Source organism: Hordeum vulgare, chromosome 6H, assembly GCF_904849725.1.
Source record: "Hordeum vulgare subsp. vulgare chromosome 6H, MorexV3_pseudomolecules_assembly, whole genome shotgun sequence".
Lineage (NCBI taxonomy): Eukaryota > Viridiplantae > Streptophyta > Magnoliopsida > Poales > Poaceae > Hordeum > Hordeum vulgare.
Genome location: NC_058523.1, coordinates 5,249,655 through 5,275,836, shown reverse-complemented (window position 1 = coordinate 5,275,836; position 26,182 = coordinate 5,249,655). Strand labels below are relative to the sequence as shown.

Genomic DNA, 26,182 nt, shown 5'->3' with positions numbered 1-26,182 from the left:
TACCTATGTAACCCACGTTGTAAAAAACCAGAAAAACGAAAAGAGAAAAAGAAGACAGGAACGACACGCCCCTGTTGCTATCACAAAAATCTCCCGATCAGTTTAACGTCCACATTCGCAAGTTGAAGAGTCGTTCCGTCAAGAGATCCATCTGATCCTAGCACAAGTCAAAGCTTAGGTCACCGTGTGTGCGTTCATGCTAGACTACTGTTCATCAATCAAGCTGTGTACTTGACTGCTTGTCTAGCTAGCTTGCTCATACGTATTCCTGAGAGATTTGATCTAGCAAGTTCAAAAGCCAACAGAGACCAGCGTCGAGGTCCACCTCGGGCGCACGGAGGAGGAGTACGACTCCAAGTGGTACTTGGACACCGGCGCCTCGAACCACATGTCGGGCAGCGCGGCATGCTTCCACGAGCTCGACCGCCGCGTCGCTGACACCGTGAAGTTCGGCGACGGATCGGTCGTGGCGATTCACGGACGCGGGTCCGTCCTCTTCACCAACAGCAACGGAGGCCACCGTGTCCTCACCGGAGTCTACTTCATCCCTCCCCTGCGCAGCTCCATCATCAGCGTCGAGCAGCTGGACGAGAGCGGCTGCAGGACGGAGATCGCCGACGGCATATTCACACTGAGTGATCGGCACGGCACTGTGTTCGCACGCGCATCCAGAGCTCGCAATCGCCTCTACCCCTACGACATGCAGCTGGCCAGGCCGGTGTGCTTGGTGACGCGCGCGACCACTGATGAGGCGTGGCGGGGGCACGCAAGGCACGGGCACGTGAATTTCCACTCCCTCCATATGTTGGCTCGACAGGGCATGGTGCACGGTATGCTGGCGGTCGAGCACTTTGATCAGCTCTGCGACAGCTGCCTGGCAGGCAAGCAGCACCGTGCGTCGTTCCCAGACGCGGCGAACTATCGGCGACTCCCTCTGGCCGCCGTTACTTTCTTCTCCATGTTGATGACATGTTCAGGTTCATGTGGCTGACATTGTTAAGAAGCAAGGACGACGTGCTGGACGCGATCCGTCGCTTCCAAAGGCGCGTCGAGGTCGAGTCAGGGCGCAAGCTCCGTGCACTACGCACTTATCGCGGCGGCGAATTCAATTCCGTCGAGTTCGGCGAGTACTGAGCTGACCGTGGCGTGCAGCGACAGCTCACCGCTCCATACTCACCCCAGCAGAACGGGGTGGTTGAGCGGCGCAACCAGACGGTGGTGTCAATGGCGCGGAGAATGATGAAGGCGACGGCGATGACCGGCAAGTTCTGGGGGAGGCGGTGACCACGACCGTTTTCCTCCTCAACCGCGCGCCGACGAAGAGTGTGCGCGGCATGACCCCGTACGAGGCATGGCATGGGGCGCGTCCTGCGGTGCACTTCCTTCGCACTTTTGGGTGTGTGACACATGTGAAGAATGTGCGCCCGCACCTGAAGAAACTCGACGACAGATCGACGCCGATGGTGTTCGTCGGTTACGAGGAAGGCGGCAAGGCATATCGCGTCTTCGATCCGGTTGGTGCGCGCGTCCACGTCACGCGCGACGCCGTCTTCCACGAGGGAGCGCACTGGAACTGGGACGCGGAGGAACGTGCTGCGGGCACCAACGCTTTCACCATCGACTACGAGGTGCGCCGCGTCCCTGCAATGGCAGGGAGGATCGTCCCCAACACACCGCCGCGTCATCCTTCTGGTGCGGCCGGAGCGACGCCCGAGCCAGAGAGCCCATCAGTAGCGACTGCGGGCGGCGCATCAGAAGCAGCGGCGGCAGCATCTCCAACACACACCGAGCCCGCGACGCCCAGCTCAGCAACAACTGCAGCATCTCCGGCGAGCAGTCCAAGGATCGCCTATGCCACGCCTCCTACGCCATGCTCGGAGATGCACGATGCTGCCGTGGACGCCCACGGTCCTCTTCTCTTTCGGCATGTGACGGACCTGTTCGGTCCAGGCCCGGACCAGGAGGAGCAGCTGCTGCTCACTTCTGCGGAGGAACCGTCCTCGTTCTCTGAAGCAGAGCACGAGCCGACCTGGAGGAAGGCCATGCTCGAGGAGATTGCCTCGATCGAGGAGAATCAAACCTGGGAGCTCACTGATCTTCCCCCAGGATACGCTCCCATCGGCCTGAAGTGGGTGTTCAAGGTCAAGCGCGATGAGGGCGGAGCGGTGACCAAGCACAAGGTGTGGCTGGTGGCGAGGGGCTTCGTTCAGCAGCAGGGCATCGATTTTGACGAAGCTTTCGCGCCGGTGGCTCGCATGGACTCCGTGCGTCTAATGCTCGCACTCGGTGCACAAGAAGACTGGCGCGTCCATCACATGGATGTGAAATCTGCCTTCCTCAACGGCGACTTGGCAGAGGAGGTGTATGTCCGGCAGCCGCCGGGCTTTGTCGTTGCAGGGGAGGAGCACAAGGTGCTGAAGTTGAAGAAGGCGCTCTACGGCCTGCGACAAGCCCCGCGGGCTTGGAATGCCAACCTGGACGCCATGCTCGCTGCTCTGGGTTTTGTCAGAAGCAGCTCGGAGCATGCGGTCTACGTCCGGCGTGGACTCCTGGTGGGCGTGTACGTCGACGACCTCCTCATCACCGGGCCAAGCGACGACAACATCCGCAGCTATAAGGGGGAGATGATGGCCAAGTTCCGCATGAGCGATCTCGGCCTGCTCACCTACTACCTCGGCATCGAGGTGCACCAGAGCGCGCACAGGATCATGCTCGGCCAAGCTACGTACGCACGCAAGATTCTGGAGAAGGCCGGCATGCTGGAATGCAACCCCTCCATGCGCCTATGGAGCCCAGGCTCAAACTGAGCAAGAACAGCCAGGCTCCTCCGACGGACGCCAGCGACTACAGAAGCATCGTCGGTAGTCTTAGGTATCTGGTTCACACTCGACCAGACATTTCGTTTGCCGTCGGGTATGTGAGCAGGTTCATTGAAGCGCCAACGACGGAGCACCTCACGGCGGTCAGGCATATCCTACGCTACGTCGCCGGCACGATCGACTACGGCTGCAGCTACCGGAAGAGCGGTAGCCCAGTTTTGTCTGGGTACAATGACAACGACTTGGGAGGCGATCCGGACATACGCAAGAGCAGTACTGGCCTCCTCTCGTACCTCGGTGATAGTCCGGTTTCTTTGCAATCGCAGAAGCAGAAAGTGGTGGCGCTCTCATCGTGTGAAGCCGAGTACATGGCCGCCACGGCGGCGACATGCTATGGTGTGTGGCTGACCCGTCTTCTGAAGGACCTGACGGGAAGAGAGACTGATGCGCCCACACTGAAGATGGACAACAAGTCTGCAATCGCTCTCGCCAAGAACCCTGTCCATCATGATTGCAGTAAGCACATAGACCTGCGGTTTCATTTCATCAGGGACTGTGGAGGAGAAGAAGATCACGGTGGACTATATCGGCACTGAACTTCAGCTCGCGGACATTCTGACGAAGCCATTGGACAAGATCAACTTCCAAGAGCTGAGGAGCAAGATTGGAATCGTCAAAATAAAGTAGGAACAACAAGGCTTAGAAGGAGATTGTTAGAGTAAACCTTGCATGTTCAGGTTCAGCTAGTTCAGTTAGCTCAGGTGTTTTTCCTTCAGTTTCGTCAGTTAGCGTTGCCGCGAGAATAGCTCGTCACGCAGCGATCGAGTCCGAGTCCTGCGCCCTCTAATCTGTTCGTGGGATGGCACGAACGTTGTGGATAGGAGTGGCGCACAATCCGGATGCCATGAGCCCCGTTTGCTTCGTTGTAATCTCGCATAAAAGGCGGATTAGTAAAAGCAGAAAACTACGGCATGTTAGTACAGACAAAACCTCGTCTTCCACCTCGGTTCTCTAGTTCATGGCATCAACTCGGACATTCCCTGCCTGACAATATATAAGATCAGCCCCGACCTCTACGCGCATGCATTTCATATATATCCTCTTTTAGTATATCTAACAGTTCAGTTCAGAATTAAATAAGGGAATCGTTTTCCACCCGCGTGCCGGCCGAACCGACGCGTCGGGCGCCCCCTCACACGTGTGGGTCCATGCAACATTTTTTTCACTCGCGCGCTTCTCTGGCTAGTGGATGCAACATTTTTCATCTAGATTTGTTGCAACCAGCATCATTTTTGCTGTAAGCATTTTTTTACTACATTTCGTCCCAGTAAAAAAAGCTGCATATACATTTGGTTGCAACTCCATTTCATCGGATTTTTCGTTTACAATCAATGTTTTTTTACTTTTGCTACAACCGTGTTAATTTTTGCTACAACCAGCATCATGTTTTGCCGCAACCGTTCACTAAAAAAGTTGCATGCACGTCACGTAAATATTTGTTACAACCGGCGTTTGACTTTTGCTACCATGTATCATCAACTTCTTTTTTGCTACGATCATGTAGATTTTTTTTTTGCTACAAATTTTGTTTTTTGTTGCAACCGTTGAAAAAATTGGTTTCAGGTGAGGCCACTACTCGTTGATTGTCGAGCATGAGCCCTTGGAGGTGGCTCGATGGCCCTTGCAGCAGGCGGCACGAGTGGCACACCTGACTTTCGGGGGGGTCGTTTGAGGGGTCAATAGTGGACACGAGGAATATGTTTTCGGGCTTCAGGTCAGTGTGGATAATGGAAAGCTCGCGGTGGAGGTAGTCAAGGCCAATGAGCACATGTCGGCATATCTCCTTAACCATTGGAAGCGGAATGCCAGGATAGTCCATGCACTTTATTAGGATGAGCAAGTTATCACCAAGAAACTCAAACACCATGCAGACATGGCTCCCATTGGAGCATGTGTCCTTGAAGTGGTCAAGAAGCTTAACAACACAACGAAAGTCTTTAGGGTCACCGTCGGCAATGTGCCTCAAGATCTTGATCTCATCCATGGCAGCCTCTGAGTAGTGTTGTGCGCTCTTCTGCACCTTCAGGGATTCTATTGTCTTTTAAAGATGAGGGAGGGACTCAACAAATTAGGATTTCGCCCTCCCTTAATTAATTTAAAATGGCTAGAAAACTGAACGGAGAGTAGCACCCATTACGGCGGTGATTAAGGGAGCGGGGAAGAAAGAGGAGGCGGGAGAAGATTAAGCGACGAGGGAGGGGACTATGGCGCGGTGATTTATCTCTGCAGCGATAGCATTTTCTAGGCAACTCTAGGGATTGCTATCTTTATTTCTCTAATAATAAAGAGGCTAATGTTTTTGTCTGGAAACCCGCCGCGGTGATTTTACAAAAAAGTCTTTGGTGTTTTCTAAAATTAACCATCAATCCAATTGATAAGTGAAGCTGAATTGGTATGTGCGAGAGAGGAAAAAAACACCAGACCACCCACGACCTTACCTCCCATCTCCAGCGCCAGCGCGCCACCACCCCCTACCACGGCGCCGTGCACCACCGGCCCCAACTCCTCCAACGCTCGCCTTCGTCCCCGCGCGCCACCGCCCCAGATCCGGGCCTCCCCCGCGCGATGGCCGAGGCTCTGGCGGACGAGCCGCAGGGTGGAGGAGGCGGGGAGTCGGCGCTGCGCGGCGGAGGCGGCGGCCGCCGCCGACGGGGACGGGGACAGCAACGTCTACACCTCCGAGGACGAGGGCATAGAGAACTACCGCCGCAGTGGCTACCACGCCGTCCGCCCCGGCGACAACTTCGAGCAGCGCACCTACGTCGTGCAATCCAAGCTCGGCTGGGGCCACTTCTCCACCGCCTGGCAAGCCTGGGACACCGCCCACTCCGTACATGCTCACCACCCCCCTCGCCTCGCCGTGAAACCCCCTGTTAAAATCACCCCGCTGCCTCTGCCGGGTATGGGGCACCCACCGGTCCGGCGCACACTCAGAGGCCGTCGTCGCCAACTGCCATCAATCCATCTTCAAAACTGTACTGACGCATCCACCTTGCCCGGTCTAGCTGTCGCCGACGCCACCACGACGCCAGACAGCGTCGCCCTCCTGCGTGAATCCATCCTCGAACATCAAACGCCTAATCACCAGGGCACCACGACATCGAGATCCGTCGCCTTCAATGTGCAGGATGAAGCACCGCTCCACAGAAGAAAACATCCACTGGTCCCCCGAACCCGCGTACACCTCCAAGAATGACGCCCCCAAGGGGGAGACGACACAAGCGCGCCGCTGTCTGCTGATCTATTGATCTAGGGTTTCCCCTCGGAGGTAGCAGATAGTGGTCTAGAACTTCTCCTCGGTGATGCCTTCAAGGGAACGGCGCCGTAGAGCGTCGCCATCGCCGGCCTAGGCATCTAGCCAAGAGCAGGTTTTCACCCAGATCTGTTCGGAGAACTCCATCCAGCTTCTTGTGCACGGGTCGACGCCTTCTCTGCTGGAAACTAGATCAAAGGATCCATCCGCCGCCGCCTGAACGGCCGAAGCACCACCACGGTGCCAAAGCAGCCCGACACTGACTGGACTGCGAGTGGGAAGACGGAGACTGCAAAGGTGACGCCTTCAAGAAGGTAACGACGCGTAGGCGCCGTCGTCACCCGCCACGACCGAAGTCGGATCACGGATTTCACCTGCAGCCGCCCGTCCCCACTCCATGCACAGCCAGCTGGCCGGCGCCCCAGACATCCTCGTGTTGCTGATCAAGTCCATGAGCAGTGCACTGCTGACGGCAATTGAGATCGGTAGCACACCGAATCAGCCCGACTGAGTCAAGGCCAGATCCGTCCCTGTTGGTGCCGTCCTCCTACACCGCCGCCGCACCACAACCATGCTGCCGCCGATCTGGCCGGAAAGGAGCACCGCCTCCCAACTAGATCGAGATCCGTAGAGAAAACCACCGCCGCCGCCACGCCACAAGGGCTTTGCCCTGTGACGCCCCGGGGGACGGCGGTGGAGGGGAGAGAAGGTGTGGGTGGCTGTAGGAGGAGGGCAGGGGCTCCCCGGTGCGGGCCGGTAGCACCGCACGGGGGAGGCGGGGGCGGCTGTAGGGTAGGGGAGGCGGGGGCGGCTGTAGGGGAGGTCCAGGAAAAAGTTGTCGTATATAAGTTGCTATCAGATATATAAAAATAGGGCGCTGCTACGCGTCGGACCACCGCCTCGCTAGCCGTTACAGTCGGGATCATCTTTTACTACTGCAACACATGTCGTGTTGTAGAAATTTTCTGTAACATGGATTATGTTGCGGATTTTTTTTTTATAAAATAGGCCAATTTACAGATTATTTTTGCAACAATTGTTTTGTTGCAACTTTTTTGCAGCTGAAGTTTTGTTGCAATTTTTTTTACAACAAAGATCTCGCTATAATTTACATTTTATTTGAAGTAAAGGACTGTACAGTTATTTTCCGCAACACAAACCATGTTGCAGAAACTCGATGTAGCAGATACCGAGCAACAACCATGTCAATGAAAGAAAGGTCGATGCTCTCTCAGATAGGCGAGGCGATGATGGCTGCAGCTCCACACGATGGGCACTGACACCGGTGATCCGGTCCTTCAGACGACGGGATGCACCTTGAGTTCGGGCGCACCGGGACGACCGACATTCATGGTGAAGCTGTGAGGCAACAGCAGCACCAACGCCGGTGACCTCGTCGACATGCGGCCGACAGTGAGCGTCAACAACGGCGGTCGAAGCAGCTCGAGACAAGGAGCTTGGGAGGACCACGAGCGGTGGCTCCTCTCATGGGAATCCAGATTCAGATTCCGCAACACACCTGTTGTTGCGGAGAGAGATTGTAACAACCACTTAGTTGCAAAAACTAATATAGGTAATGCGTTGCTTCTAACCAATCTGGTTAAAATTTGATCTAACGGCCACGGAAGCGGCTGATGCGCGTGCGATTATCCGTCGACTAATCCTAATCATTTCTCATAAAAATAGCTTTATAACTATTCGTGTACAGGGGCCCTATTTTCTGTCTTGCACCGGCCCCTGACATCTCAAGGGCGGCCCTGCTTGCCTATACTATATATGAACATTGGGAATCATGTGTCTTCTCTCACACTATAAAAATACTCCATGCTTTCCATAATGTAAAACATTTTCTGATACTAGCGACGGAGGGAGTGTATGATCAAGTGGATCTGCATGCGTCATATGGTATATTTTTATGCATATGACTTAGCGCGATGACCAGCAGATCAGGTCCGACGTCTACCCACATGCAATTCGGAATCAACTTGCTTTCATGTATATCCACTCGGAGTGGTATATACAGCAACTTGCTTCAGACTCAATCGGGGTTTTGGCTACCGTACGGTTACCGCCTAGTAACCGGATTTCTCATGCCCCATGGTAAAAGTAGTTAACGAGCAAAAAAAAAAAAAGATGAATCTTTGAAAGTTTTGGATTTAAATGACGACAGTATATTTTAAAATGAATGCCCACTCTCCATTTCCCTACCTACAATATACACAATTACGATAAACAATTGGCTTCCCTTGGACAACAAGAAGCAATTATCAAGTCACCTACTGCAATTAGTAGCATATATATCAATTATCCTGGTGAAGCTAGCTAAAAGTTCCACTGATGTGGATCTGATCCGTGCATGTAGCTTCCTTCCAGCGACCAAATCAGATCCGATCTTTGCGTGCGTACGATCCAGAATCAACTTACTTTGATGTTCCACTTGCAATTTAGAATCAACTAGTGCTAGTGCTAATTATGTTAAAACAATCAATTCAAAATCTACCATCCCACTAACCAATTTGTCGATGAACGGACTCTTTTCACATCAACAAATCATGCATGTATACCAAATAATCTTCCATAGCATCATAATTGGTTCTCACAATTATTCATTTTTTCAGCCTGCCATCCCGCGGCAACTCGTGGGCTATCTTCTAGTACACTTAATGCTTGAGCCAACTAGTTAAGCTGTGTGATGCTTGCTCCTTGAAAACATACTACATCCGTTTCCAAAAGAGGGCTCACATTAATTTTTCGAGTTTTTTTAAAGGTGACTGTGTTTCTCTATCTGTTTTATGTGAAGGATATCTCTTATGCAATAACAAAATGGGTTGTCTTCTATTTATTTGCAAGGGGGTTATCTTCTATTTTTTTCTAAGATCGTAAATATGATTAAGCTTTGGCATTTGTATGATTATCAATTGTTAGGTTTTTAGGAGATGTCGATATAAAAATGGTGAAAGAGCCGACTCACTAGGTTTTTTGACGTGCCTCGCCAGCCGTCTATCTAGACGGGTGCAGCAAAATGAATCCACATGGGTGACGTGCAGCGCCACCGGAGGGGGTACTCAATCAGCGCCGCCGGAGAAGGTGGAGATGGTCGGCCGGCCTGATCCAAACCTCACCACCACTTGCCTCTAATAATTAATTCGATAGCCAAACTTGTATGTGGTGGATATGCAGAAGATAAATAGATAATTTGATGGTCATGATCATTTAGGTGTTGCGATTTTGATAGATTTCATTTGACTGCCTGACTTGTTGTAGCTTTATTTCCTTTGATATATCTACTAACTCGATAGTAGATACTGATGGGGTTATAGTCCTAGGGTAGGGTCATAGGCCTGCCCTGTAGAGCCTACCCAAGGACTATCCTTCATAAAGGACAAGGTCCTTAGTCAGTTCCGACTGAATTAAGGACTTTTCATCATCCAGTCGGTGACGATTCCTCCATCATCCAGTTGAAGATGAGCATTCGGAGCGTATCAAACTTACCGACTGGATTCCACTCTGTACATCGTAACCCCCCTGGAGGGTAATGGTCATACGTTTCCATATACCTTTATTAGCATTTAAGACATACGTTACCTGTAACGTATGCAATTATTCATCACTACTCCACCCCTGTGCACCGAACCGTTGTGAAGGGTAGCGCACTCTATATAAGCCGCCCTTCCCCACTGGTGCAGGGGTTAGCAATTCACTGTAATCCATATTCCACTCGACAACAAGCTCCCCAGAGCACTGAGACGTAGGGCTTTTACCTCCACCGTAGAGGGGCCTGAACTCATACAACCTCGCCGTAGCTAAGGCTCTGCCCATCCTTTCGTACCCTACACATCTACTGTCAGGCTTATACCCACGACAGTTGGCGCCCACCGTGGGGCAGGCGTCTAAGCGACTTCCGGCGAGTTTGCAACTACATCTTTTCATCATGTCATCCGGTGGAGATCTGAGCATAGGTCACGAGATCCTCTTCGGCGCTCTCTCCTTCATCGTCGACGATTCGGCATGGCTTCGGGATGCCCCTCTCGACGTCGAGGCGCTCCCCAGTTGCGGGGCTACGCACTTCCGTGCCGGCGCCCACGGTATTCTTCTTCTCCAGCAGTCGGCTCCGGTGTCGACCTACGCCGCCATCGCGTGCCGCAACAAGCGGTCCCGCCGTCCGCGGCTCCAGCATTGGGTGCAACACGCCCAGGCGCGCCAGAACGCGTCCTCACAAGTGGCGGTCCTAGAGTCGGTTGTGGTTGCATCGCCGTCCCAGCGCTCGGACTCAGTTCCGACTGAGTTTCCTTCCGAGTACTTGGGTCGCGGGCCTGCAGCTGAAGTGCACATGGCCAACTCCCATGAAAGTCCCCGCCAAACTGGTCGGAACGAGCACGAGGTCGGCGAAACATCCGGCGCTCGCCGTCAGCCCCGCTGTTCTGCCTGTCGGCACACTCGGCGGAGCAACGTGAAGGTGTTCCGCACACCCGTCCTCAATCTGGCTGCCGCCGCCTGGATAGCCGATTCTCTCCAGCCGACTGATTCAGAGGCTGGCAGAGGGATCGAGCAAATCCGTGCCCTGCTGCACACGACGCAGCAGCAAAATTCAGCGGTCTCCCAGTCGCACAACAAGATTCACAATAGTTCTGTTCACGCGAACACGCATCGATCCGTTCACAGCCCCGGTTCTCATCAGCGACACAGGGGAGGCAGCCGTTCCATGAATCCCGAAGATCGTCGCCGCTCACGCACCCCTCCGCGGGGTGGGCCCTACGGGCCCCGACATCATGATGATCGGCGTTCAGTCGGTGACACTTATGATCCAAGGCCCGGCGCGAGAGGGCATATCGCCCAGAGGAGGGTCGACAGGGGCCGAGCCCACCGCGATGGTCACGATACGGACCGTCCGAGTGGAAGCAGGACCATCGTCTCTGGTCCCGAGTGTTTCAGTCGAGCCATCCGTTCGGCTGACATCCCTCCCAACTTCCGATTGGCGACGGGGATCAGCAAGTTTACAGGAGAATCCAAACCAGAAACGTGGTTGGATGACTACCGAGTGGCAGTCCGGATCGCCATGAAACACCTCCCTCTAATGCTCGACGGCTCGGCACGAGCATGGCTGAACCAGTTGGCTCCCTCAAGCATCTACAGTTGGGCAGATCTGGCCCGAGTCTTCATAGGACCTTCGAAGGGACGTGCAAACGCCCTGCTGGCCTCGTGGAGCTCCATCACTGTGTACAGAAGCAGAATGAGCCCCTGCGCGATTTCATTCAGCGTTGGACGACCCTCTACCACACGGTGGAGAATGTCACAGAGCACCAAGCAGTCTGCGCCTTCAAGGCAGGCGTGCGGTACAGAGATTTGTACCTGAAGTTCGGTCGAATAGGCGACATCTCCATGAGTAAGATGATGGAGATAGCGGCACGCTATGCAAATGGCGCAGAAGAGGAGCGCATTCGTAGCGGCAAGCACAAAGCAGTCGTCGATGGAGATGGGAACGACACTCGGAAGCAGAAGCAGAAAGCTCCGTCCACTCCGCGGGCAGAGGCCGCAACCGTTATCAATGCCAAGTTCAAGGGCAAAGGGAAGGCTCAGTTCACCCCCAAGAAGAAGCAGTTCGGAAACCCCATCCTGGACCAGCCATGTCCAATTCACACGAAGATGGATGAAGAGGGCAACGCCATATATCCGAAGCATACCACTCGGCAATGTCGCCTCCTGATCTAGGGGTTCGGCGAAGGACAACCGAGTGAAAAGGACAATGAACACGATGAGGAGGACAAGGAGGATCCGTTCCACCAAGTCCATGCAACACTGATGATTTTTGCTGACGTTGAGAGCAAGAGTCGACTGAAGCTGGTGAACAGGGAGGTGAACATGGCCACGCCGACCAACCCCACGTTCCTCAAATGGTCTCAGACTGCGATCACCTTTGACCAGTCGGATCATCCAGCACACGTACCCACCCCAAGGAGGCAGGCTCTGGTCGTCGACCCGGTGGTGGAAGGAATCCGACTGCGTAAAGTCCTCATGGACGGCGGCAGTGGCTTGAACATCATGTACGCTGACACTCTCAAGGGGATGGGCATTCCGATGTCCAAACTTAGCGAGAGCAGCATGCAGTTCCATGGAGTCGTCCCTGGACGAATGGCCAAGTCACTCGGCCAGATCGTGTTCGAGGTCGTCTTCGGCTCCGACAAGAACTTCCGCAAGGAAAAGCTGACGTTCGAGGTGGTGGACTTCCACAGTGCGTACCACGCAATTCTGGGCCGCCCGGCGTATGCGCGTTTCATGGCTCGTCCATGTTACGTGTACCTGAAGCTGAAGATGCCAGGCCCAAAAGGTGTGATCACGATCACAGGCAATCGGCAGCGGGCCGAGGAGTGTCTGCAGCAGGGATCGAGGATCGCCGATCAGCAGATGGTTGTCCTCGAGCTTGACGAGTACAAGAAAACAGTCGACCCCGCTGACTTGATGCGTTCGAAGAAGCCAGCTTCGGAGTCCGCATTCCAGTCGGCAGGAGAGACGAAGAAGGTCAGCATCCACCCGACGGACGACACCGCTGCCCCGACGAACATCTCCACCACCCTCGATCCTAAATAGGAAGCCGAGCTTACCCAATTCCTCCGTGAGAACTGGGACATCTTCGCGTGGAAGCCCGCTGACATGCCAGGTGTATCCAGGGAGTTGGCTGAGCACCGACTGCATGTGGATCCTGCCGCTCGGCCTGTCCGAGAACGCCTGTGTCGGTCCGCCGCGCACAAGAGGAAGGCAATCGGAGAAGAGGTGGCTAAACTTTTGGCAGCCTACTTCATTCGCGAGGTACACCACTCCGAGTGGCTCGCCAATGTTGTCATGGTGCCCAAGAAAGACAAGTCGCTCTGAATGTGCATCGACTTCAAGCATCTCAATAAGTGTTGGGGAACGTCGCATGGGAAACAAAAATTTTCCTACGCGCACGAAGACCTATTATGGTGATGTCCATCTACGAGAGGGGATGAGTGATCTACGTACCCTTGTAGACCGTACAGCAGAAGCGTTAGTGAACGCGGTTGATGTAGTGGAACGTCCTCACGTCCCTCGATCCGCCCCGTGAACTATCCCACGATCTAGTGCCGAACGGACGGCACCTCCGTGTTCAGCACACGTACAGCTCGACGATGATCTCGGCCTTCTTGATCCAGCAAGAGAAACAGAGAGGTAGAAGAGTTCTCCGGCAGCGTGACGGCGCTCCGGAGGTTGGTGATGACCTTGTCTCAGCAGGGCTCCGCCCGAGCTCCGCAGAAACGCGATCTAGAGGAAAAACCGTGGAGGTATGTGGTCGGGCTGCCGTGGAAAAGTCGTCTCAAATCAGCTCTAAAACCTCCGTATATATAGGTGGGAGAGGGGGGGGTCCTTGCCTTGGGGCTCAAGGAGCCCCAAGGGGGTCGGCCGAGCCAAGGGGGGAAGGTCTCCCCCCCCCCCCCCCAAACCGAGTTGGACTTGGTTTGGTGGGTGGGAGTCCTTCCTTCCCTTCCCACCTCCTTCTTTTTTTTCTTTCTCTTTGATTTTTCTTCCAATGCGCATAGGGCCCTTTTGGGATGTCCCACCAGCCCACTAAGGGCTGGTGCGCCACCCTCAAGGCCTATGGGCTTCCCCGGGGTGGGTTGCCCTCCCCTGGTGAACTCCTGGAACCCATTCGTCATTCCCGGTACATTCCCGGTAACTCTGAAAACCTTCCGGCAATCAAATGAGGTCATCCTATATATCAATCTTCGCTTCCGGACCATTCTGGAAACCCTCGTGACGTCCGTGATCTCATCCGGGAGTCCGAACAACATTCGGTAACCAACCATATAACTCAAATACGCATAAAACAACGTCAAACCTTAAGTGTGCAGACCCTGCGGGTTCGAGAACTATGTAGACATGACCCGAGAGACTCCTCGGTCAATATCCAATAGCGAGACCTGGATGCCCATATTGGATCCTACATATTCTACGAAGAACTTATCGTTTGAACCTCAGTGTCAAGGATTCATATAATCCCGTATGTCATTCCCTTTGTCCTTCGGTATGTTACTTGCCCGAGATTCGATCGTCAGTATCCGCATACCTATTTCAATATCGTTTACCGGCAAATCTCTTTACTCGTTCCGTAATACAAGATCCCGCAACTTACACTAAGTCGCATTGCTTGCAAGGCTTGTGTGTGATGTTGTATTACCGAGTGGGCCCCGAGATACCTCTCCGTCACACGGAGTGACAAATCCCAGTCTTGATCCATACTAACTCAACTAACACCTTCGGAGATACCTGTAGAGCATCTTTATAGTCACCCAGTTACGTTGCGACGTTTGATACACACAAAGTATTCCTCCGGTGTCAGTGAGTTATATGATCTCATGGTCGTAGGAACAAATACTTGACACGCAGAAAACAGTAGCAACAAAATGACACGATCAACATGCTACGTCTATTAGTTTGGGTCTAGTCCATCACGTGATTCTCCTAATGACGTGATCCAGTTATCAAGCAACAACACCTTGTTCATAATCAGAAGACACTGACTATCTTTGATCAACTGGCTAGCCAACTAGAGGCTTGCTAGGGACAGTGTTTTGTCTATGTATCCACACATGTAAATGAGTCTTCATTCAATACAGTTATAGCATGGATAATAAACGATTATCTTGATACAGGAATTATAATAATAACTATATTTATTATTGCCTCTAGGGCATAATTCCAACAATAAGGTCTGCCCGAAAACCATTTTCCGCTCCCCCGCATCGATCAAATTGTCGATTCGACTGCTGGTTGTAAGCGGTTGTCATTCCTTGATGCCTACTCGGGCTATCATCAGATCCGTCTGTATGGCCCCGATGAATTAAAAACAGCCTTCATCACCCCATTCGGGTGCTTCTGCTATATCACTATGCCATTTGGTTTGAAGAATGCAGGAGCAACCTTTATGCGCATGATCCAAAAATGCCTCCTCGACCAGATCGGTCAGAATGCGGAGGCGTATATGGATGATATCGTAGTCAAGTCATGCAAAGGTTCCGACCTGCTGACTGACTTGGCAGAAACATTCGCCAACCTTCGTAGGTACGATATCAAGCTCAATCCAGCCAAGTGTTCATTCGGCGTTCCCAGAAAGTTACTCGGTTTCTTCGTTTCCGAACGAGGGATCGATGTCAACCCCAAAAAGATCGGGACCATCGTCCGAATGGAGCGGCCGGTCAGAATACACGATGTTCAAAGACTCACAGGTTTCCTAGCGGCTTTGAGCAGGTTTATCAGTCGACTCGGCGAGAAGGCACTTCCTCTGTACCGACTCATGAAGAAATCAGATACTTTCGAGTGGACAGACGAAGCCCAAATCGCATTCGACGACCTCAAAGTCCTACTTTCCACCCAACCGGTTCTTACTGCTCCGCTCAGTAAAGAACCCCTTCTTCTGTACATCGCGGCTACAAATCAAGTCGTCAGCACTGTTCTCACAGTCGAACGGGAAGAAGAAGGCAAAGCATACAAGGTTCAGCGGCCAGTGTATTATGTCTCCGAAGTCCTGACTCCTTCCAAGCAGAGGTATCCCCATTATCAAAAACTTATCTACGGGATTTACATGACTGCGAAGAAGGTGGCTCATTATTTTCAAGACCACTCGGTGTCCGTCGTTTCTGATGCTCCGTTGTCGGAAATCCTACACAATCGGGACGCATCGGGCCGAGTGGCGAAATGGGCAATGGAGATGTTATACTGCGACATCAGGTTCGAGGCCAAGAAAGCTATAAAGTCTCAAGCTCTGGCTGACTTCATAGTAGAATGGGTAGAACAACAGCAACCGACCCACATCTACTCGGCTCATTGGACAATGTTCTTCGATGGGTCCAAGATGTTGAATGGCTCCGACGCTGGCGTTGTGATCACTGTCATTGATGGCCAGTTGTACAAAGAAAGCGTTTCAGGCGTCCTTCAACAATGCATCTCCCCTGAGGAGGGATAGTTAATCCTGGAAGAAATTCACTCGGAAACCTGCGGTCATCACACCTCCTCAAGGGCAATCGTCGCCAAAGCATTCAGAGCTGGCTTCTTTTGGCTGCACGCGAATGAAATGGAGAAAGATATGGTCGACCGATGTGAAGGATGACAGTTCTACTCTAACAAGTCCCACAAACCAACATCTGCGTTGAAGACAATCCCTCTTGTTTGGCCGTTTGCAGTATGGGGATTAGATACAGTCGGTCCATTCAGGATAGGCCAAGGGGGATTCACACATCTGTTGGTGGCAGTCGACAAGTTCACAAAGTGGATTGAAGCCAAGCCCATCAAAAAGCTCGACGCCCTTACGGCCATCAAGTTTGTCACGGACATCATCTCCAGATTCGGGGTACCTCACAGCATAATCACTGACAATGGAACAAACTTTGACTCGGACAGATTCAAAAGTTTCTGTACATGCCAAGGTATCTGAGTCGATTTTGCATCTGTGGCACATCCCCAAACAAACGGGCAAGCAGAGCGGGCGAATGGACTTATTCTGCAAGGTTTGAAGCCTCGACTCCTGCGAGAAGTGGGGCATGCCGCCGGCGCATGGGTCACCGAGCTGCCTTCGGTGCTTTGGGGTCTCCGCACACCCCAAACAGATCTACAGGGCGATCCCCGTTCTTCCTCGTTTACGGAGCAGAGGCAGTCCTTCCGAGTGACTTGCTTCACAACGCTCCACTAGTTGAACTCTTCTCCGAAGCTGAAGCACAGCAAGCAAGGCAAGACGGAGTGGATCTTCTAGAGGAGGAGCGCGAGATGGCACTGACTCGCTCAACCATTTATCAACAAGACCTGCGGCGTTTTCACGCGCGGCACGTCAGGAGTCGTACATTCCAAACAGGCGACCTCGTGCTCCGAGTGGATCAGCAGAGACCTCACAAGTTGGCTCCCGCCTGGGAAGGACCCTTCATCATCTCCAAGGTGCTGAACAACGGAGCATATCGACTCTACAACCTCGACAGGGAAACGGACGAGCCGTGAACATGGAACGGAGATCTCCTGAAGCGCTTCTACACGTGACCATCGACTGAAGCAATGTAAAGAACAAGTATCGTTGAAGTAATACAAAGCAGATTGAGTTTTTGCAGATTCAAAATTCTTTCGCGGTCGCAGACTCCGGTCTCAAAAAAAAAACTTAGCTGCGATCCAGAATCGCCTAAGTACAAACTTTCTCCGAGTGTGCAATAAACGTCGCACTCGGGGACTTAGCTGCGATCAAGAATCGCCTAAGTACAAACTTTCTCCGAGTGCGCACTAAACGTCGCACTCGGGGACTTAGCTGCGATCACGAATCGCCTAAGTACAAACTTTCTCCGAGTGTGCACTAAAACGTCGCACTCGGGGACTTAGCTGCGATCACGAATCGCCTAAGTACAAACTTTCTCCGAGTGTGCACTAAAATGTCGCACTCGGGGACTTAGCTGCGATCAAGAATCGCCTAAGTACAAACTTTCTCCGAGTGTGCACTAAACGTCGCACTCGGGGACTTAACTGCAATCAAGAATCGCCTAAGTACAAACTTTCTCCGAGTGTGCACTAAACGTCGCACTCGGGGACTTAGCTGCGATCAAGAATCGCCTAAGTACAAACTTTCTCCAAGTGCGCACTAAACGTCGCACTCGGGGACTTAGCTGCGATCAAGAATCGCCTAAGTACAAACTTTCTCCGAGTGTGCACTAAACGTCGCACTCGGAGACTTAGCTGCGATAAAGAATCGCCTAAGTACGAACTTTCTCTGAGTGTGCACTAAACGTCGCACTCGAAGACTTAGCTGCGATCAAGAATCGCCTAAGTACAAACTTTCTCCGAGTGTGCACTAAACGTCGCACTCGGAGACTTAGACGCGATCCAGAATCGCCTAAGTACTAACTTTCTCCGAATGTGCACTAAACGTCGCACTCGGGGACTTGTCTGCGATCAAGAATCGCCTAAATAGAAAGCTTCCTTCGAGTGTATCCTACAGATCCACTCGGAGACCCAGCAGACCCTCATTGAAGCTCATGTAGATGTCAAGACAACTGACAATTACATGAGTAGCAGAACCTTATTGAGGCTCATGTAGATGTCAAGACAACTAACAATTACATGAGTAACAACTCGCTCCGAGTACGACCTTACAGTCGCACTCGAAGACTTAGCCGCGATCACGAATCGCCTAAGTACACAATTGCCTTCGAGTGTATCCTACAGATCCACTCGGAGACCCAGCAGACCCTCAGTGAGGCTCATGCAGATATCAAGACAACTGACAATTACATGCTCCGCATGTTTGCCATTGACTTCACCAAGAAACGCCAAACAAAAACCACGAGCCAAAATCGTGTCAACAACTCTTTGGCAAAGGAAGAGCAAAAGATTTGATTCAAATTCAAAGTTCGTCTAAAGATAGTTGGTTCGGTGTAGATCAAGCTTATCCACACCGAACCACGAATGTGACGGCCAACAGCAGTGGCCAAAGTTTCATACAGCTAACAATCGGCATACCGAGGTAAAAGTTTTCTCAAGAGTCATCAGGACTGGCACTGGGACTGGCAGGCTCCACGAAAGTGTCGAGGTCAATCCCCTCTGCGATGCGAGTGGCGCTCTCAAGGAAGGTCTCCATGAAATCTTCGAATCGAAGCTTCTTGGTGTTTGCGACCTCCAACGCCTTCAGCTTCTCTTCGCGAGCCTCCTTGCAGTGCACTCGGACCAGGACAGCGCCACATCCGCACCACAGCGAGTCACAGACTTCTTCCACGCCTGCACTCGGTTAGGGACCTCCTCCAGCCGAGTCATCAACCCTTCCATCTCTTGCCGAGACTCGTCTTCGGGCCACAGCTCCTTGTCGATTCGGCCGACGACCTCTCTCAGTCGACCGATGAAAGGTCCCACTTTACCCAGGCGAATGTGCGCTCGCAGCATGTCTCGATTGGCGTCATCGCCGCGTGGAACGTTCGGAATAACCGACCGCTCCACGTCAGCTGCTTCAGCCTCAGCGTCCATACAAAAATCTGCAATGACAAGACGAGCAGCAAGTAAGTGCAGAATGAACTACACAGTCAACAAACACTCGGAAAAACAGAACTTACCACCGAGAAGCGCAATCATCTGCCTTGCCCAGTCACTGACGTACTTCTCGTGTGCTATGCACCGCCTGTTCATCACCTGCATCTGTCCCATCAGCTCAGTTCTTTGTTTCCCCATTTTCTCCACTTCGGCCACCAATGCCTTGTTTGCCTCACGGGACTCCTCCAAGGACTTCTCTCGTTCAGCCAGAACACCCTTCATACCAGCCAAGGCAAGCATTGCTGCATCCAGTTCCGCAGCAAACTGAATCTTTTCAGCTCTCAGAGTTTCGTACGCTGATCCCATCTCGCAAGTCTTCTGCAAGTCAGCGCGAAGAGACGATCAGACAAATTCAACAAAGACAACAATACAAACTCGAAGTTCTTCAGACCCCTGCCGACGCAAGCAGTCGACAGCAGTCTCGGGAACTACACCCAGTGGGTTCACTAAGAGTGGCCCCACTGGCATGAAGCTCAAACAGGTCCGCCGTATTGAGATACATAACAAAAAACAAGCCTATGAGGTTACTACTACCCGACCTAAGTAAAATTACTCTCGGGGACTAAACCAGTAGGTGCACTCGGAATGCCCCCACCGGTAACATTCGAGCAGATTAGTTTTGATCTGATCAAGTTAAAAGAAAATTTATATAAAGACAACTGCCGGTGCAAGCACTCGACAGAAGTCTCGGGGACTACACCCACTGGGTTCACTAAGAGTGAACCCACCGCAAACTAATCATTCTGTATCCGAGTATCTGGCTTAAACACCCAGTGGGTTAAAGGGGAAAGCAAATACTTACTAGCCCACTTACTCGGATATCGTCCCGGAGTTCCAAGCTTCGCTTGTACACAGACGCGATGGAGTCGTACGCTCTCTTGGCATCACCCGCCATCAACTCCGCCTGCACCATGGCCCCCTTGGCAGCTCCCACCTGATCCTCCGGAAGGCGCCGGGCGTCGAACTGGACGGTCGAAAGACCTGGCACCACAAGAGACTCCTTGGGCATCCCAAGTCCTGCTCCAGTCGGTTCAGCAACGATGAGCGTCGTGTCAGTCGACGGTATCGTCTCAGTTGGCGGCGCGTCCATGGCGGGGGTAGTAACAGACGGAACAGCCTCAAGGACACGCGCCACAGCTTGCTCGGACCTCTTCTGGTCATCGTCCTCCACATGGATCACCTTTGAAGGAAGCCCGACCAAACGACGTGAGACCACAAAAAAAAGGGCAAGACCAAAGACGGAATTTGCGAAACAATAATGTAAGCTCTCGGAGTCGCCACGACATACCTTGCTGGGACGTGACAACATTGTCCGTATCCATGGGATCGTCTTCCTGGCGCGGCACAGAAGTGGCGGAGGTGGCAGCTCTGTCAAGTTAAATTCATTCGACCGATAAGCATGAGTTCAATCAAATACTAGAAGAAGATAGAAGAACAATGCACTTACGCTGAGGCGACGGGAACGGCGATCCTCATCCGCGGCAAAGCCTTCCGAGGCTTGGATCCACTCAGTTTGGCCACCTTAGAGGGCTGGCCCGCGGGCTCAGCAGCAGAGTCCCTAGTCCTCTTTGTGCTCTGAGCACTCGGAACCACGGGAGTAGCTGGCAAGTCACTCGGAACCACAGGAGGAGCTGGCGGGGCACTCGAGGCCGCTGGAGGAGCCGACGGAGCCACGGGTTCGTGGCGACGTTTGGTTCGAGGCTCTGGAGGTGGGTGTGGCGAGTTCTGCTCCTCATCTCCCCCCCCCCCTTCTTCTTCGGACTCCTCCTCCGTCTCTCCACTGTCGGAGACGTACTCGACGCTCTCCACGCCGCCCTCCTGGCTACCTTCCTCCTCCTCGGCCGGATTCCAGTTCGAGACAGGAGAAAACCAGTTGGTCCATGCCTGCACGAGATACAGTCGACAACATCAGACGTCAAACAATAATACAAGAAAAAGCGATAAATCTAAGACAATTGGGTGCACTCGACAAGTTATACTCACCTCATTCGGAGGAGGGTTGTCCGCGTGGAAGGGCTTCACTCGCCGAGCTCCTCTGGGATTATCGCATGCGCCTGTGATGTTGAGGACCCACGACGCCACCAGCTCCCCGGTCACGCACTCGGGGTTAGTCCGAGTGGAGTCCTCAGGCCCTGTGTAGTGCCACATGGCATGGTGTCGAGCTTGAAAAGGCTGGATACGCCGACCCAGAAAAACCTCCAGCAAATCTATGCCAGTGACTCCCTTTTGGACGACCTCTACAAGCGCATCGACCAGAGGCTGGATCTGGATCTTCTCCATCTTCGTGAGCGTGAGCTGCCTAGGCGGAGCCGGTCGGTCTAAGCTAAAAGGTGGTAGTCCAGTGGCGGCATTCGGGCCGGCAATGTCCTGGCAGTAAAACCAAGTCGACTACCAGTTCCTAACCGATTCAGACAACTGAAGAGCGGGATAGCTACTTTTAATTTTCTTTTGGAAGCCTAAGCCTCCGCAGAGCTGGAGGAGGTGAGTTTTGTCATCCGACTGGCTCAGCCTTTTGATGGTTTGAGATCTAGCAGAGAAGATGTGCTTAAAAAGCCCCCAATGGGAAGGACAGCCGATAAAACACTCGCACAGCACGACGAAGGCAGAGAGATGAGCTATTGTGTTGGGAGGAAAATGGTGGAGCTGCGCCCCGAAGTGCTTCAATATACCTCTGAAGAAGGGATGAGGAGGCAGAGAGAAGCCTCGGTGCACGTGACTGAGCAGCAAGACGCGCTCCCCCTCCTGGGGCGCCGGCTCGGTCTCGCCCTCCGTCGGCAACCTCCACGTCTTGTGCTCGATCATGCCGTGCTCTACCAGCTCCAGCATGTCCTCTTCCGTCACCGTGGAGGGGAGGAAATCCCCCTGGATCCAACCCGCCGGCAGTGCTCGCTGCCGCCGCTGAGCAGGAGCCGCCGCCTTCCCCTTCTTCTTCCGCGCCTCGAGCTTGCTCGTCTGCCCCTTTGCCATGGTGGAGGCTGCAGACCCGCGGGGGAGAAGGAGAAGGAAGGAGCTTGAGATGCGCAGAAGGTGACGAATGAAGCGGGGCAAGTGCGAGCTATCAGGCGAGTGCAACGAAAAACCCTCGTTGTAGAGGTTTAAATAAGGTTCCGACTGGGTCACTAGCAGGTGGCCCCGAAATCTTATCCCCCGACCGGTCGCTGCGATATTAGTGGAGGAGATGAAGGCGCGGAAATTGAGGCGGCAGATACTACTCGATTACGATGTCGTCACCCCCGCCGAGCGCGCGGCAACCAAAATTTGAGGATCCCGGAAAATCCGCCGCTGTCAGTTGACTGGTCACGTCAAAAGATACCACGGAAGCACTTGGTCCCTGACGGTTCATTTCACAAATACATCCACTCGGATCATTGGTCAAGAAGATAAAATGGATCGAGGCAAACAACGCCAAAGTCGCATCCGTACCAGTCGGATCCGTACTCCAAGCATCGCTTCGTCGTTCCAACCCCAATCCATTCGGGGACTAATGATGGGGTTATAGTCCTAGGGTAGGGTCATAGGCCTGCCTTGTAGAGCCTACCCAAGGACTACCCTTCATAAAGGACAAGGCCCTTAGTCAGTTCCGACTGAATTAAGGACTTTCCATCATCCAGTCGGTGACGATTCCTCCATCATCCAGCCGGTGACGATTCCTCCATCATCCAGTCGGAGATGAGCATTCGGAGCGTATCAAACTTACCGACTGGATTCCACTCTGTACATCGTAACCCCCCTGGAGGGTAATGGTCATACGTTTCCATATACCTTTATTAGCATTTAAGACATACGTTACCTGTAACGTATGCAATTATTCACCACTACTCCACCCCTGTGCACCGAACCGTTGTGAAGGGTAGCGCACTCTATATAAGCCGTCCTTCCCCACTGGTGCAGGGGTTAGCAATTCACTGTAATCCATATTCCACTCGACAACAAGCTCCCCAGAGCACTGAGACGTAGGACTTTTACCTCCACCGTAGAGGGGCCTGAACTCATACAACCTCGCCGTAGCTAAGGCTCTGTCCATCCTTTCGTACCCTACACATCTATTGTCAGGCTTATACCCACGACAGATACTGATATACTTCAGTACCGGCAGTGAACTTGTTTTCGCGCGTGGACTTGATTGCATCAACGAATTTAGTGAGTCTCTTGGTAATTTCAAGACTATCACAGCCATAATCATGTGCAGGGGCGGAATTAGCATAGGGTTACGACTAGGGCTAAATTAGCTTGGCTGGTGTACTTTAAAGATTTTTTGTACTTTGTAGGAAGATAATACAAAGACTATTGCCACTAAACCTAGGGCTATAGCCCTATTTGCCCTAGGCTTGTATCCGCCACTGATCACGTGTATATTCACTTTGTTGGAGAAGGAGGGAATACTTTCGTTTTGCAGAAAAACTTTGATCTATTCATCTTTAATCATAACAGTACAATGAATATCAGAAATAATAAAAAAAATACATCCAGAAAGAATATGTATACACATGCTTCGATAAACTCACAAGATATATATTACTCCCTCCGTTTCAGTTTATAAGAGGCATATATTATAAAAAATATATCATCAGAAACTTTAGATGTTCTATTTTCTAATGATATAATTTTTATGTTAAACAATATATTTTATATAAGTCAAATTGATGACTTAGGTACACGTGCATGTCTTATAAACTGTGATGAGGGAGTATCATGAGTCGCATCTCTGTGTATTGCTATTGTGCGTGCAATTAATGCTTTAGTCAACTATCTAGATGCGGACGTGTGCCCCTCGAGAACATGTCTGATAGCCAAATTTGAAAACCTCACCGTAGAAGTCATGGAAGCTTTGTTTCAGCAAACAGAATTAAAGCAAACAATGGCACGGCGTGGCAGTGCCGACGGCCCCCTAGTAGCCGACCATTATTTTATGTGGACAAAGAAAAGAAGAACACGAGCTGGCTAGCTAGCTAAGCTCAATACAACGAAGGCAAATGGGCAGGCCTATTCGATGGCTATCTTCTTGCCGTCCTTCTTGTGCCGTTCCTGCCTGACACGGGCGGCTATGCCGTCCCCGGGGTGCCCACCTGACTGGCACTGGCGCACGCAGGCAGCGTACTTGGGGGGGAAATCTCGGGCATGCCTTTTGCAGTAGGCCTCGCACGACTCGGTATTCATCGCTTGTGCTCCTGCAGCAGCAACAGCAGCCTCACCATTCCTGCCGCCGCTGCCAAGCTGCACCTGGTCATCCGTCGTCTCTGGTTCCCGCTCGACGCGACGGAGGATCCCATTCCTGCCGTCGACGGCGAGCCGACCATGGCCGGCGTGGCACTCCTCGACGCAATCGTAGAACTGCCCGGGCCTGGGGAAATAACGCGTTTGCTCCACGCAGTAGCCCTCGCACGGGTCGGTAGAGTCCATCGGCCGTGCCCCCGCCACCGTCTTCTTCTTCTTCTTCTTCATGTGTCGTTGACCCACCGTCTGGGGAACATCAACTGCTCCCCCGCCGGCTTCTTCTGGTTCCCCACCGCCACCGGCAAGCCTGAGATGCGGCCCAAACCGGCAGCGACGGACGCACCAGTCATAGTGCGCGTGGTTTTGGCACGAGTCCTGGCATGCATCCGAGAGCCGCACCGCCATGGCCGTCAGGACTTGTTCATGTGTCGCTGACTCCCTGCCGGCAAGCTCAAGATGAAGAAGCGCTCGTCGGAGACACGCTCCCCATCGGCAGCGATCGAGGCACCGCTGGTAGGCCACCCAGTCCGGCTGGTCGCGGCAGAGCACTTCACACGGCGCCGGGGCCGGCGCCTTCAGGACGCGCACTGCTCCTCCGCTTGCTTCTTCTTCTTCTTCATGCGTCGTTGATTCCCCGCCGGCCCGGCGGAGACGCGGAGTCGCTCGTCGGACATACTTGCAGCAGGCCATGAAGTTGGGCTTGGCATGGCAGAGGGCGACGCAGTTCGTCGGCCGTGCAACCTCAAGCTGAGGAGATCTGCACCGGCGGACGCAACCCCCCAAGGAATCGGTGTCGCCGCGGCATTCCTCGCAGCAGAAATCTGCATCCGCTGCCGCGACCGCGATAAGAAGCCCGGCGACGACGAGCAGGCCGGCGCACCACACAACGCCACGCTTTGTGGAATACATACCCATAGCCACCATTGCTTGCTAGCTGAGTACGTAGTACTACCACAGTTAGCTACCTGCTTAGATCACCAGCCGGGTTGGCACTAGTTATTATAGAGAGTCATCCGTGGAGGTGACTACACCATCGATCTGATTAATTGGGTCAGATCCGACCTCTGCGCGCGTGAGTCAGAATCAACTTGCTTTTATCTAGTATATATAAATATGTTTATCCACTTGCTAGATTTGATCAAAAGAACTGTGCAGCATGTGTCCCATGACTGATGCAGATGCATATGCACAGTGCCGAATCCAGAAAGAAAATGGGGTTCAAAGTTAACGGTGCAAAAAATGAGAAACAAAATCATCTCCTAGTCCATTTGTTCAAATGTGCTCAAACTTTTTTCAGAATACTATTGGAAGCATGAAGTATTTACTGGATTTGTTTTGGAATTTTTGAAAAATATTAAATTATAAACTATATTTTGAATATGATTAGCTAAATAGCCAGCATCTCCTAGGTCATTTGTCCAAATGTGCTCATACTTTCCCAGAATACTACTGGAAACATGTACTTCCTCTGTCCTAAAATAAGTGAAGCAAATTTTATACTAAGTTAGTACAAAATTTGTATTAAAGCATCGACACTTGTTTCGGGACGGAGGGAGTAATATTTACTGGAAAGCTTTTGATTTTTTTTTAATATTGAATCTCGAGCTAAATATTGGTATTGCGTGTTACACTATATGTGGATTGCCTAGCCCTTTCCATCAGTTCGGACTTTTGGTTGCGTTGGCTAGTGCATGAAGCTTAACATGGTACCGGAGTTACGGTCTTGAGTTCAAGTCCTCGCTTTCGTAATTTATTAAAAATTGTTGATAGCCCCCCT

The 26,182-nt window shown here is 52.4% G+C and overlaps 1 protein-coding gene across 1 annotated transcript; it reads right to left on the bottom strand.

The window, feature by feature from the left end:
• Positions 1–24,002: 24,002 nt before the first annotated feature.
• On the bottom strand, positions 24,003–25,386 carry LOC123403013 (antimicrobial peptides-like). The gene has a single exon (XM_045096990.1). The coding sequence runs from the start codon at positions 25,327–25,329 to the stop codon at positions 24,175–24,177; it is 1,155 nt and encodes a 384-aa protein (XP_044952925.1). The 5' UTR covers positions 25,330–25,386; the 3' UTR covers positions 24,003–24,174.
• Between the last annotated feature and the right edge of the window lie 796 nt (positions 25,387–26,182).